At 38.6% G+C, this 14,839-nt stretch overlaps 2 protein-coding genes across 2 annotated transcripts in view; both read left to right on the top strand.

Annotated features, from left to right (window-relative positions):
* LOC306875003 (uncharacterized protein) overlaps nt 1-1,037 on the top strand; it is a 262,032-nt gene extending 260,995 nt beyond the window's left edge. Inside the window, exons 13-14 of the mRNA XM_079425355.1 lie at nt 114-248; nt 716-1,037. Coding sequence (XP_079281481.1) covers nt 114-248; nt 716-720 — 140 coding nt within the window. The 3' untranslated portion in view covers nt 721-1,037. The remainder of the gene's footprint in view (nt 1-113; nt 249-715) is intronic.
* A 9,760-nt stretch (nt 1,038-10,797) lies between these two features.
* Nucleotides 10,798-13,424, top strand: LOC306875388 (uncharacterized protein). Its single transcript, XM_079425903.1, has 9 exons — nt 10,798-10,915; nt 11,130-11,162; nt 11,571-11,717; nt 11,823-11,963; nt 12,069-12,209; nt 12,315-12,455; nt 12,561-12,701; nt 12,794-12,928; nt 13,170-13,424. Exons 1-9 carry the CDS (start codon nt 10,849-10,851, stop codon nt 13,172-13,174), a joined length of 951 nt encoding a protein of 316 aa, XP_079282029.1. The 5' UTR covers nt 10,798-10,848; the 3' UTR covers nt 13,175-13,424.
* Nucleotides 13,425-14,839: the final 1,415 nt, after the last annotated feature.

Consider the following 14,839-nt stretch of genomic DNA (forward strand, 5'->3'; position numbering starts at 1 on the left):
TGTTATACTAATGCATCGGTTTTTTATTTTATTTTTTATTTATTTTTTTTTTCCCCCTATTATAGTGATTGAGTCCACTCAGTGATCTGGTTTCCCCGTTGTTTGTGTAACAGAAAAGCCAGGAGTGTGTCCATGGAGTTTCTCTGGAGTAGGATCTTGTACAGAGTTGTGTGCCAATGACTTTGACTGTCCAAACGATGACAAATGCTGCAGCTCTATATGTGGAGGACGTGTGTGTTCACCTGCAGGTAAAGGCATTTTGAAGAGTTCAGATGCAAAATCCTCTAAGTACCGTTTGAAATTTGCATCGCAAATGAACATTCTTGTCAGGCTCCTATGTTTAGGTTCAGTAGTTTTACTCTAATGGCAGTGTATAGGTCATTTTCTATGCAATTAAAGTGAAAACTGAACAAATATAGAAGCTTCATTCGAAAACTCTCATTTTTAGAGTTTCAGATGGCACTTAGGCTTTTGCATCTGAACTCTTCATTTGTTCTATTAATGCTTGGGTCCCCAACAGACGCAGTTTTAGTATCTTACTTAAAATGGCAAAGTAACTGAATTTGGCCCATGGCACCATTTCAAGCACATGGCTTGTCAAATAAGTATTCTTCGACTACAACTTGCTCTAAAAAGTAAAAGTTGTGGTTCATGCTTGGAGTGTTTTGTAATATTTGAATGCCTCTAAATACAGACTAATTCTCTATCCATGCAGTTTAGCCTGGCCGGTGTCAAACCAAATGTGTGCTGATAACTCTTCCCATGACGATCGATGTCCTGCCAGACCGAAGTGTTGCCCAGCCACCTGTGACCATGCATGCAGCTAACCATGCTAACTTAACCATTGGGAAAAAGTCCTCAATTGTTGGTTGATTTTCTTCCTCTTTTCCCCTCCATGTTATACTTAAGGTCTTTTTTGTATTCGTCAAATAAATCTTGCAGTTTAGTAAAGTTGTGGTCTGTAGTGGGGGTGTTTTGTTTTTAAATGGGCAAAAAAATGAAATTGGTGTCAGAATAAAGTAAAAAACAGAAACCTCATTTTCACGTGATTTTTAACAGAAGTGACAAGTCAAACAGAGTCCCCAAAAATGTGTATTGAAAAGGACAGTCAACCCCCAACCAGTGTTTCCACAGAAGAAAATCTATAAGATATTTTGAAAAGTGTCTCTGGTTAGTTGCCAACCTTATTCTTTAAAATTAGACTATTGCATCAGTCTATAGCCATCGTAGATTGCTATGAGGTCTCATTAAAATGTTTATCAAAGTAAGAGCAGATCTTTATATTTGGAAGTTACATTTTGGAGGGACAGTCAGTGACGATTGACTCGAGTCACTAAGTGTTTGAATCTGGATTTGGAAACCAGAAAGAGGACATTTAAATTTCAAGAAAGCATACTGGACATTGTTCACTAAATGTTTGCATGGAGGTTACTATGCAATTTTGTTTGGCTCTTATACCACAAACAGCCACCGGGTGCCAGCCAAAGCCCATTTTGTGTGTGTGTATGCATTTGTCAAATGACTCCTATCACAAAATAACCAAATATGGAATCTGGAGACTCGGACCTTTCAGATATGTATTTTTGTCAAGGTTATAAAAAGTTGATTCTATAAGACCATAATATATTTGGAATGACACCTCCCACTAAGGGGGAGGAGCCTTCTAATGCCCAGTAGCCCCATACATATCCCTTCTAGCCTTTAAAGGGATACTCCACCCCAAAATGAGAATTGTCAATCACTTACCCCATATCGTTCCAAAGCCGTAAAAGCTGTGTTCGTCTTCTGAACCCAATTTAAGATATTTTTGGTTGAAAACCGGGAGGCTTGTGACCGTCCCATTGACTGCATAGTAAATTGCACTGTCAAGGTCCATAAAAGTATGAAAAGCATCGTCAGAATAGTCCATCTGCCATCAGTGGTTGAATCTGAATTTAATGAAGCGACGAGAACACTCTCTGCACAAAGAAAAAAAAATTATTCAATTCGTCGTCTCTGCTTCAGCGTAGCACAATTTTGGAGAATATCCACTGGACGCCACACGGATGTGCTGTTTTCATTCAAAGCGTAAACAAATGTAGAAGACACATCCTTGTGGCGCGGCTGACACAAGAGCATACGCTGCTTGCGTCCAGTGTATATTCTCCTAAATGGCGCTACACTGAAGCAGAGGAGACGAAATGTTGAATAAAATCGTTTTCTTTGCTCTATTCCCGTCGCATAGCAACACCTTGGCAGCCGCCTGGGTGCCATAGCAACTGCATTGCAACATCCTAGCAACCACCCTGGGTACCCTATCAACCACATAGAAACACCTTAGCAACCACCCCGGGTATCCTAACAATCGCATAGCAACATCCTAGCAACCGCTTGGGTACCCTAGCAACCGTATAGGTGTCCTAGCAATCGCATAGCAACACACTAGCAACTACTCCGGGTACCCTAACAACCGCATTGCAGCACCCTAGCAACCACTCTGAGGTCCTTAGCATCTATCTATCTATCATCTATGACAGAATGCATTGCCTTCAAAACATTCAAACTTTAAGCTTTTAAAACTGAAACTTCAATCTGTTTCAGACTGAAACTTAAAACTTTTTCAACTTTTTTGTCCGGCTTTCTCAAGCCAACTTAAAGTTTGTCTTGATAAACTTTTTTATGTAGTTATATAATTGTAAGTGATGTTAGCAAAACGGGTAAAGGCAATAGGGTCTGGCTGCAGACATGCACTCTCAGACACTTGCGCTTCTGCAAGTGACGTCACTTGCAGTCTTTTTTTTTTTGTTCTATTTATTGATTTTTTTATATTTTTTTGCTTGATTCTCTTAACATTTTACAACATTAGCTAGGTGGTGAAGACCAGAAAAAAGACACTAAATTACAATTGCCACTTGCACTACCTGCGATGTCACTTGCATTCGACAAGAATAGTGTGCGTTGCCAGTGGAATGGAGGGCTGTATCCGAAATCGCCCCCTATACCCTCAAATAGTGCAATTTGAGGGGACAGCCATTTTAAGTGGTGTTCGAAACCATAGTGGATGTTCTCGAGTGCACTCATTCAATCCCACAATGCACCGCAAATCCAGCGTCGCCACCATATTGGTTGGTCTCCTCACTCTACGCTAGCACCAGAGTTAATTGGAGTCAACGGAGAGCGAGCAACTATGCCCGTATTTTGTGTAGCTTACGGTTGCAATAACTGGCGCAGTATTGATACCAAGCCTGACAGGGTAGTGTAAGATGCTGGAATGTATGAGGCGCCACGTAGGATTTAAATCAAACTTCGCTTATCAATACATGCATATACACCTATAAATTATTCACATATACATGTATACTATTGGATGTTCATTATATATATATATATATATATATATATATATATATATATATATATATATATGAAATACACATGCACACAAATATGAAATCCATACCAATACATATTATGTTAGTAATGAATGCAAATACACCTGTGAATAACTTGCGTATACATATAAACTTAACGCATGCATACACCTATAAACACTCGCTAATACATATAAACACGATCCATGCATATACACCAACAACAACACACGCGCATACATATAAACTCGCTGCATGCAGACACACCTATACATACTCGCATATACATATAAACATGATCCATGCATATACACCTATAAACACTCGCATATACATATAAACTCGATGCAAGCATAGTCGCATACACACCCATAAAGCACTCACGCAAACATACAAAATAAAATTCACAAACATATACAATTCTGATAAGAAAGACGCAAGCTTTAGTTGTGTACAATACTTTTCCAGGCCTTTAAAAAACTTTACTGAGCTGGTGCAGTATATATGGGAGCTTGTATCTATATGTTACAGAAGGGTTGTGTGTGTGTGAGTGAGAGAAATTCAAATGAACAATCAAATTTGTTTCTTAAAATATAAAATTAATTCATTTATACATTTATCAATATGCCATAGCCTACCATATGTCTTTGTTAAAGAGCATAATACAAAGTCTTTTAGCATGAAAGCACGTATTTTTCAATGTGTGACAGCATCCTGTATCATAACTAAATCTCTGCTGTTTGTAACAAACCAAACCGTGTGAAAATCCGGTAAAAATTTGGTGAGTTATGATTGTTGTAGTTGGGGATACACCTTCCTCAGTAGAAATACAGTTGGGCAAAAAAGTATTTAGTCAGCCACCAATTGTGCAAGTTCTCCCACTTAAAAAGATGAGAGAGGCCTGTAATTTCCATCATAGGTACACTTCAACTATGAGAGACAGAATGGGGGGAAAGAATCCAGGAAATCACATTGTAGGATTTTTAATGAATTAATTGGTAAATTCCTCTGTAAAATAAGTATTTGGTCACCTACAAACAAGCAAGATTTCTGGCTCTCACAGACCTGTAACAACTTCTTTAAGAGGCTCCTCTGTCCTTCACTCGTTACCTGTATTAATGGCACCTGTTTGAACTCGTTATCAGTATAAAAGACACCTGTCCACAACCTCAAACAGTCACACTCCAAACTCCACTATGACCAAGACCAAAGAGCTGTCGAAGGACACCAGAAACAAAATTGTAGACCTGCACCAGGCTGGGAAGACTGAATCTGCAATAGGCAAGCAACTTGGTGTGAAGAATCTTATCTAGCGAAACGATCGGTCATTTCAAAAATAAATAAAAAAGTTAAAGTTTTATAAGCACAAATGCTCGCCTTGCTCTGTTCTGTGATGCGCGTTCGTGACGTCACGTAATACGCAATTACGTAGAAAAAGTCAAGCTTGATGTAGGCGGAAGTACCCAGTCAGTGTTTACAAATGTGCGGAAGGAGGACCATATACACATATTCAAATGTCTTTGTGTCAGTTTATCGTTTAAAATGCCCATTTTGTGTGCGTATCCTGGGTGTTTTAATATTAAAAAGCCTAAAAGAAAATTTTGGATTTTACGTCAAGCGTGACCTTTTCAATGTCACGAACGCGCATCACAGAACAGATTTCCTGTCACAGAAGTTTTTCCTGTCCTTGTTTATTTAATGATTCATCCTATTCACCTGTCTTGTGTGAATCATCTTGTTTACTCCTTTGTTCCTGTTCCTTTATAAGCATTCAGTTTTGTTCTAGCCTTCATTGAGTCTCATACTAAAGTTATGTTTATGCTGCTATTTCTGTTAATACGTTTGCACGATTAAAAGAACCTGTTAATCCTGAATCCCTCGTCTTCCTGCCTCCTACGATCAGCAACGTGTAACAAAAACCAGTCCTAAATGAAAGAAAACAAGTTTAACAAAAGATTGAATCCAATATTTGGTGATAATATTGCATAATGAGAGAATTAAGCAATTGTTTGGAGTCCGGTAATTTTTGACCACAAGTGTGACAGGAATCCGAACACAACCAGAGGGTTAACAGTGTCCAGTGTATAGGTCAGCTTCTTCTATCTAGCCATTTTCACTAAAACCCTCAAAATAACATCTAATAATATAACTAATGTCTGGCACATATTAGAATATTTTGAGAGACTGAATATCAGATACTTTGAATATCAGAGTGCTGTCTCAAAGCATATTAAATACAAAGTTGACTGGAAGGAAGAAATTGGGTTGGAAAATGTGCACAAGCAACAAGGATGACTGCAAGCTTGAGAATACTGTCAAGCAAAGCTGATTCAAACACTTGTTAGAGCTTCACATGGAGTGGACTGAAGCTGGAGTCAGTGCATCAAGAGTCACCACGCTCAGACGTCTTCAAGAAAAGTGCTACCAAGCCACTTCTGAACCGGAGACAACATCATAAGCGTTTTACCTGGGCTGTGGAGAAAAATAACTGGACTGTTGCTCAGTGGTCTAAAGTCCTCTTTTCAGATGAAAGTAAATTTTGCATTTATTTTGGAAATCAAGGTCCCAGAGTCTGGAGGAAGAGTGGAGAGGCACAGAATCCATGTTGCTTGAAGTCCAGTGTGAAGTTTCGGCAGTCAGTGATGATTTGGGCTGACATGTCATCTGCTGGTGTTGGTCCACTGTGTTTTCTGAAGTCCACAGTCAACGCAGACATCTACCAGGAAATTTTAGAGCACTTCATGCTTCCTTCTGTTGACAAGCTTTATGAAGATGCTGATTTCATTTTCCAACAGGACTTGGCACCTGCCCACACTGTCACAGGTACCAAAAGCTGGTTAAATGACCATGGTGTTACTGTGCTTGATTGGCCAGCAAACTCGCCTGACCTGAACCCCATAGAGAATCTATGGGGTAATGTGAAGAGGAAGATGAGAGACACCAGACCCAACAATGCAGATGAGCTGAAGGCCGCTATCAAAGCAACCTGGGCTTCCATTACACCTCAGCAGTGCCACAAACTGATCAACTCCATGCAAGCAGCTTGGTGTGAAGAAATCAACTGTGGGAGCAATTATTAGAAAATGGAAGACATACAAGACCACTGATAATCTCCCTCGATCTGGGGCTCCACGCAAGATCTCACCCCGTGGGGTCAAAACGATCACAAGAACGGTGAGCAAAAATCCCAGAACCAAATGGGGGGACCTAGTGAATGACCAGCAGAGAGCTGGGACCAAAGTAACAAAGGCTACCATCAGTAACACACTACGCCGCCAGGGACTCAAATCCTGCAGTGCCAGAAGTGTTCCCCTGCTTACACCAATGCATGTCCGGGCCCGTCTGAAGTTTGCTAAAGAGCATTTGGATGATCCAGAAGAGGATTGGGAGAATGTCATATGGTCAGATGAAACCAAAATAGAACATTTTGGTAAAAACTCAACTCGTCGTGTTTGGAAGAGAAAGAATGCTGAGTTGCATCCAAAGAACACCATACCTACTGTGAAGCTGGGGGTGGAAACATCATGCTTTGGGGCTGTTTTTCTGCAAAGGGACCAGGACGACTGATCCGTGTAAAGGAAAGAATGAATGGGGTCATGTATCGTGAGATTTTGAGTGAAAACCTCCTTCCATCAGCAAGGGCATTGAAGATGATACGTGGCTGGGTCTTTCAGCATGACAATGATCCCAAACACACCGCCCGGGCAACGAAGGAGTGGCTTCGTAAGAAGCATTTCAAGGTCCTGGAGTGGCCTAGCCAGTCTCCAGATCTCAACCCCATAGAAAACCTTTGGAGGGAGTTGAAAGTCCGTGTTGCCCAGCGACAGCCCCAAAACATCACTGCTCTAGAGGACATCTGCATGGAGGAATGGGCCAAAATACCAGCAACAGTGTGTGAAAACCTTGTGAAGACTTACAGAAAACGTTTGACCTCTGTCATTGCCAACAAAGGGTATATAACAAAGTATTGAGAAACTTTTGTTATTGACCAAATACTTATTTTCCACAATAATTTGCAAATAACTTCTTTAAAAAACCAAGTGATTTCCTGGATTCTTTCCCCCATTCTGTCTCTCATAGTTGAGGTATACCTATGATGAAAATTACAGGCCTCTCTCATCTTTTTAAGTGGGAGAACTTGCACAATTGGTAGCTGACTAAATACTTTTTTGCCCAACTGTAAATGCATTGGGGACCCACCCAAGATGGCGTTTATGGTTTTCTCCTGCAGAAAACCATAAACACTTCATATGGCTTAATGTGTTAAGATAGTGCTATTAAAATATCAAATTTAATATACAGTTTATTAATATAATGAATATGTATAGTATTGTCCTCCCATACCGCAAAACGTGGGATAATGTGGCATAATGGACTAAGATGATAAAGAGCAATCTCAATATGCACCTCATCATTATTAAAATATAACTAATGTAGAGGCAGGTGAGCCCAGAATAAACGCAACTCGCAAAGTTTCACGTTAAGCGTTTTTCCAAATAGAATAAACGGTCTAGGCTACAGCTCTTTTATATAATTGTCTTTGTCCATATGATTTTCTATGGGAGGAAAACGTTTAACGTGCAATTTAACGCATTGCATCCTTTTAATATCACTTAATGCATTTCATAATGCATGTTCATATCTGCTGATCTGCGTCTTTGTATCAGTAAGACTTATAGGCTTATGAATTGTCTTTATCATCTTAGTCAAAGACTACAGAATATCCTTAAATGAGTAGTTCACTTTTAAAAAAACTTTTGCTGAGAATTTACTCACCCCCATGTCATCCAAGATGTCCATGTCTTTCTTTCTTCAGTCGAAAAGAAATTAAGGTTTTTGATGAAAACTTTTCTCCATATAATGGACTTCAATGGGACCCAAACGGTTCAAGGTCCAAATGACAGTTTCAGTGCAGCTTCAAAGGACTTTAAACGATACCAGACGATGAATAAGGGTGTTATCTAGCGAAACGATCGGTCATTTAAAAAATAAATAAAAAAGTAAAAATTTTATAAGCACAAATGCTCGCCTTGCTCTGTTCTGTGATGCGCGTTCGTGACGTCACGTAATACGCAATTACGTAGAAAAAGTCAAGCTTGATGTAGGCGGAAGTACCCAGTCAGTGTTTACAAATGTGCGGAAGGAGGACCATATACACATATTCAAATGTCTTTGTGTCAGTTTATCGTTTAAAATGCCCATTTTGTGTGCGTATCCTGGGTGTTTTAATATTAAAAAGCCTAAAAGAAAATTTTGGATTTTACGTCAAGCGTGACCTTTTCAATGTCACGAACGCGCATCACAGAACAGATTTCCTGTCACAGAAGTTTTTCCTGTCCTTGTTTAGTTAATGATTCATCCTATTCACCTGTCTTGTGTGAATCATCTTGTTTACTCCTTTGTTCCTGTTCCTGTTCCTTTATAAGCATTCAGTTTTGTTCTAGCCTTCATTGAGTCTCATACTAAAGTTATGTTTATGCTGCTATTTCTGTTAATACGTTTGCACGATTAAAAGAACCTGTTAATCCTGAATCCCTCGTCTTCCTGCCTCCTACGATCAGCAACGTGTAACAAAAACCAGTCCTAAATGAAAGAAAACAAGTTTAAAAAAAGATTGAATCCAATATTTGGTGATAATATTGCATAATGAGAGAATTAAGCAATTGTTTGGAGTCCGGTAATTTTTGACCACAAGTGTGACAGGAATCCGAACACAACCAGAGGGTTAACAGTGTCCAGTGTATAGGTCAGCTTCTTCTATCTAGCCATTTTCACTAAAACCCTCAAAATAACATCTAATAATATAACTAATGTCTGGCACATATTAGAATATTTTGAGATACTGAATATCAGATACTTTGAATATCAGAGTGCTGTCTCAAAGCATATTAAATACAAAGTTGACTGGAAGGAAGAAATTGGGTTGGAAAATGTGCACAAGCAACAAGGATGACTGCAAGCTTGAGAATACTGTCAAGCAAAGCTGATTCAAACACTTGTTAGAGCTTCACATGGAGTGGACTGAAGCTGGAGTCAGTGCATCAAGAGTCATCACGCTCAGACATCTTCAAGAAAAGTGCTACCAAGCCACTTCTGAACCGGAGACAACATCATAAGCGTTTTACCTGGGCTGTGGAGAAAAATAACTGGACTGTTGCTCAGTGGTCTAAAGTCCTCTTTTCAGATGAAAGTAAATTTTGCATTTATTTTGGAAATCAAGGTCCCAGAGTCTGGAGGAAGAGTGGAGAGGCACAGAATCCATGTTGCTTGAAGTCCAGTGTGAAGTTTCGGCAGTCAGTGATGATTTGGGCTGACATGTCATCTGCTGGTGTTGGTCCACTGTGTTTTCTGAAGTCCACAGTCAACGCAGCCATCTACCAGGAAATTTTAGAGCACTTCATGCTTCCTTCTGCTGATAAGCTTTATGAAGATGCTGATTTCATTGTCCAGCAGGACTTGGCACCTGCCCACACTGTCATAGGTACCAAAAGCTGGTTCAATACTGTGCTTGATTGGCCAGCAAACTCGCCTGACCTGAACCCCATAGAGAATCTATGGGGTAATGTGAAGTGGAAGATGAGAGACACCAGACCCAACAATGCAGATGACCTGAAGGCCGCTATCAAAGCAACCTGGGCTTCCATTACACCTCAGCAGTGCCACAAACTGATCAACTCCATGCCACGCCGAATTGAGGCAGTAATTAAAGCAAAAGGAGCCCCTACCAAGTATTGAGTAGATTTACAGTAAATGAACATGTTTTTTTATTGGTCTTATGAAGTATTCTAATTTGTTGAGATTTTTGTTAAATGTTAGCCTAAATCATCACAATTAAAAGAACCACAGGCTTAAACTACTTCAGTCTGTGTGCATTGAATTTATTCAATACAAGAGTATCACAATTTGAGTTGAATTACTGAAATAAATGAACTTTTCCACAACATTTTGATTCTAATGAAGAACAAGGAAAATTCACAAATTATAGATCAATAAAGGCCTAAAAGCTTAAAGATAATTAATGGGGGAAACTTTCCACCGAAAATTGAATTACAACACCTCACACTTCCTTATCCTCCTGTTTAAAATGCTTAAAGAAAACACAAAAGATACAAAGAGACAAACCCGTAATCAAATGTTGCATTGACGCATTTTCGTAATTACTGTGATTTTGAGATAACAACACATGACTTGGAGCTTTTCACACCTTTGGAGTCGGACTCAGAATTATCACACTATCAACGCCTAAACATAGCACATAGTGAATCTGAGCTGGTCAGTTAGTACAAGTCATAGATCTCAGAAAACTCCCAGTTCACATTCCTAGTTAATCAGGATCTTAAAGATCAGCCTACTACTAGCCTACAGGCGTGTTTCAGGGTTGGAGTTGTGTCAGCTGACCTCCTTGGATCTTTAAAAACGCGATTTCACAAAGTGCTTCAAAACCCTCCTGACCTACCAATTCAACGCATTTTCCACTGTGAGATCGCAGGTTGAGAGGATGGAAGCACGAGTGTCCTGCTCGCTGATTGCTGTTTTGTTATGTCTCGCCAAAGGACCTGTCACAGGTGAGATCTTTAAACTTCATTACACAGCGCAAAGAAAATATGTACATAAGTCCCCATACAAAATATGACTTTAGACACATGTCAGAACATATATATACAGTGTAGAGTTGTTAATAACCTAATAAAGTTTATATCTAAAAGTTATGTATTTAAAGTTTTCCATAGTACAAGGAAAACAATGACAAAGATGAGCATTGTTTGTTTATTTATTTAGGAGCCGTTGATTTGGATAAAGAGTTGTTACCAGGTATGTATGCCATAACTACTGAAGTCCTTTTGTTAAATTTTACAAATGTTTTGTACTTTACCCATTTAACAACTGTATTCAATTTAGCATGTGAGTTAATTATAACTTACAATGTTAATGAAGTACTACCTAAAAAGCCACTTGTGCAAATAGTCCGATCGCATGGGTTTATTATTACACTTTTTTTTATAAAAAGTAACCCATATGACCTGCTATTTAAAATGTAACTTAACTTAATGTAACGTACAGTACTCTTTGGCTTGTGATCATAGGGGAACCTCTTTTGGTATTATATGGCACCTAATTGTATACCTAATTATTTGACTACATAACAGCATTTAATATTTGAACACAGGGCTGAATTTTTTTTGTTTTTAATTCAGTGATTGTGTTTTTTCTGTTTTTCAGCAAAGCCAGGAATGTGTCAAAGAAACAATGTTGAAAAAGGGATGTTAGGAGTGTGTGCAGAGATGTGTTCCCATGACAGTGACTGTCCGAATGATGAGCAATGCTGCAGCAATGGATGTGGACATCAGTGTATGCCTCCATATAAAGGTATTTGTATGATATTAATGTGTGAGTCAATTATTATTTATTTATTTATTTTTTCAAATGCAGTGAGGTGTTTAGTGATGAGGTTTCTGTTACGTGTTTGTATAGCTGAAAAGCCAGGAGAGTGTCCAAGAAAGAAACTTGAATTTGGAGTGTGTGCTGAGATGTGTTCCCATGACAGTAACTGTCCGAAGGATGAGAAGTGCTGCAGCAATGGATGTGGACATCAGTGTATGCCTCCATATGAAGGTATTTATATGATATTAATGTGTGGGTCAATTATTATTTATTTTTTATTTTTTTCAAATGCAGTGAGGTGTTTAGTGATGAGGTTTCTGTTACGTGTTTGTATAGCTGAAAAGCCAGGAGAGTGTCCAAGAAAGAAACTTGAATTTGGAGTGTGTGCTGAGATGTGTTCCCATGACAGTAACTGTCCGAAGGATGAGAAGTGCTGCAGCAATGGATGTGGACATCAGTGTATGCCTCCATATGAAGGTATTTGTATGATATTAATGTGTGGGTCAATTATTATTTATTTTTTATTTTTTTCAAATGCAGTGAGGTGTTTAGTGATGAGGTTTCTGTTACGTGTTTGTATAGCTGAAAAGCCAGGAGAGTGTCCAAGAAAGAAACTTGAATTTGGAGTGTGTGCTGAGATGTGTTCCCATGACAGTAACTGTCCGAAGGATGAGAAGTGCTGCAGCAATGGATGTGGACATCAGTGTATGCCTCCATATGAAGGTATTTGTATGATATTAATGTGTGGGTCAATTATTATTTATTTTTTATTTTTTTCAAATGCAGTGAGGTGTTTAGTGATGAGGTTTCTGTTATGTGTTTGTATAGCTGGAATGCCAGGAGAGTGCCCAATAAAAAAACTTGAATTTGTAGAGTGTGCTGAGTTGTGTTCCCATGATGGTGACTGTCAGAAGGATGAGATGTGCTGCAGAAATGGATGTGGACATCAGTGTATGCCTCTATCTAAAGGTATGTTATACTAATGCATTGGTCAGCTTTTTCCCCATTACAGTGATTGAGTCATTCAGTGATCTGGTGTCCCTGTTGTGTACATATAACAGAAAAGCCAGGAGTGTGTCCGAGGAGATTCATTGGAGTAGGATTGTGTAAAGAGTTGTGTGCCAATGACACTGACTGTCCGAAGAATGAGAAGTGCTGCAGCACTAAATGTGGGCGTAAATGTACACGTCCTATAGGTATTTGTTATATTGATGCTTGGTTCACCAACACACAGTTTTTGAGTGTTTAACATATTTCAATGGCAAAGTACCTGAATTTGGCCCATAGGACTTTTTCAAAATTAATGTAAATTATTAAATTAATAATATTTGGAATACAAATCGCTCTAAAAGTAAAACTTGTGGTTCATGCTTTGAGTGTTTTGTGCTGTTTGAGTTCGAATGGACAGACTAAATGTGACTATCTGTATCCATACAGTGTAGCCTGACCTATGTCTCAAGACACATATGTGCTGATAATTCTTCCCATGATGATCCATATCCTGCCGGACAGAAGTGTTGTCCAACCACCTGTGGCCATGCATGCAGCTAACCATGCCAATTTAACCATGGGGAAGTCCTCGATTGTTCATTGGGTTTCTCTCTCTTGCTCTCTCTTTCCCTCTCTCCTTCTCTGTCTCTCCATGCTGTACTTGAGATCTTTTGCATTCAATAAATAAATATCACCGCTTAGAAACTTCTGTGTATGTGTGTGTGTTGTTGGGGTGAAGTACAAATCTGCCAGAAATTAAACCAAGAATGCAGGGTGACCCTAATGCGAGAGAGATGTAGTGTTTGTGTAAATATTAGTTTAATAGTTTGAAAAAAATAAAAATAAAATTATATATATATATCTTTACAGACTCCAAATCTGGTGAATATTTTTGTATAATAATGTATAATAATTGATACTTTTGACTCATCCCTTTTCTTAAAATATGATTTAAAGACTGAAATGTGAAGTTTATCATTTTATAAAACTTAGTTTTTTGTGAAAACCTGTATCTGAACTGTAAATCGCTTTTTTCCCCATCATTTTATGGTTTAATGTTAGCATAGACCAGGGGTGCCCAACCCTGTTCCTGGCGATAGACTATCCTGCAAAGTTTAGCTCCAACACTTATCAAACACACCTGAAGCAACTAATTAATGTCTTCAGGATCGCGTGTAAATTAAAGGCAGGCGTGTTTGATAAGAGTTGGAGCTAAACTTTGCAGGACAGTCGATTGCCAGGAACAGGGTTGGGCACCCCAGGGTTGAGCACATTGCCCCACCCTGCTCATGGTATGAAGTATTTTTATTATTATTATTTCCTTTATTTTACCAGGATAGTCCCATTGAGATATAAAATCTCTTCTTCCAGGGAGTCCTGGCCAAAATGGCAGCACAAAAAGTTTCACACAAAACTGTTTACATATACATTAAAACTTGTAGACACACAGAAAAAAAAAAAACTAACTTAATTAAAACATTTACACGTTTCCTTACAGTTAGACCATAAAACATGTTTAAAGGTATTCAGCGAAGGGAGTTTTTCCAACATTAAAATACTCTGTGTCTCATTCCATAAGAAAGGAGCATAAAAAGAGAAAGCAGTTTTGCCAAACTCTGTGTAAACTCTAGGAACATTTAAAAGCAATGTATCGGTAGATCTTGTACTATAATGACAAGTATAATAAGATAGAAGACTACATATATAAGAGGGTAATTTACCTAACAAGGCCTTCGCTGTAAACAACAACATATGTATTTTTCTCCTCTGAAACAAAGAGGACCAACCCACTAATTCATACAAGGTACAATGATGAGTGTGAGAAGAAACACAAGTCATAAATCCTAAGGCAGCATGGTATACATAATCCAACTTTTTTAAAATAGAAGAACTTGCATATAAATCACATCACCATAATCCAGCACGGAAACAAAACAACTTTGTATAATTCTCTTCCTTGCTTCAAAGGGAAAACATTTCTTTAAACGATACAAAAAAACCTAATTTTGGCCTAAGCTTTTTTAATAGATTTTCAATATGTACCTGAAAACTCAGCTTTTCATCCAGCCCCAAATATTTGTAACAACTAACTCTTTCTATACTCTCCCCCTCTAAAC

Source organism: Barbus barbus (assembly GCF_936440315.1).
Source record: "Barbus barbus genome assembly, chromosome: 9".
Classification (NCBI taxonomy): domain Eukaryota; kingdom Metazoa; phylum Chordata; class Actinopteri; order Cypriniformes; family Cyprinidae; genus Barbus; species Barbus barbus.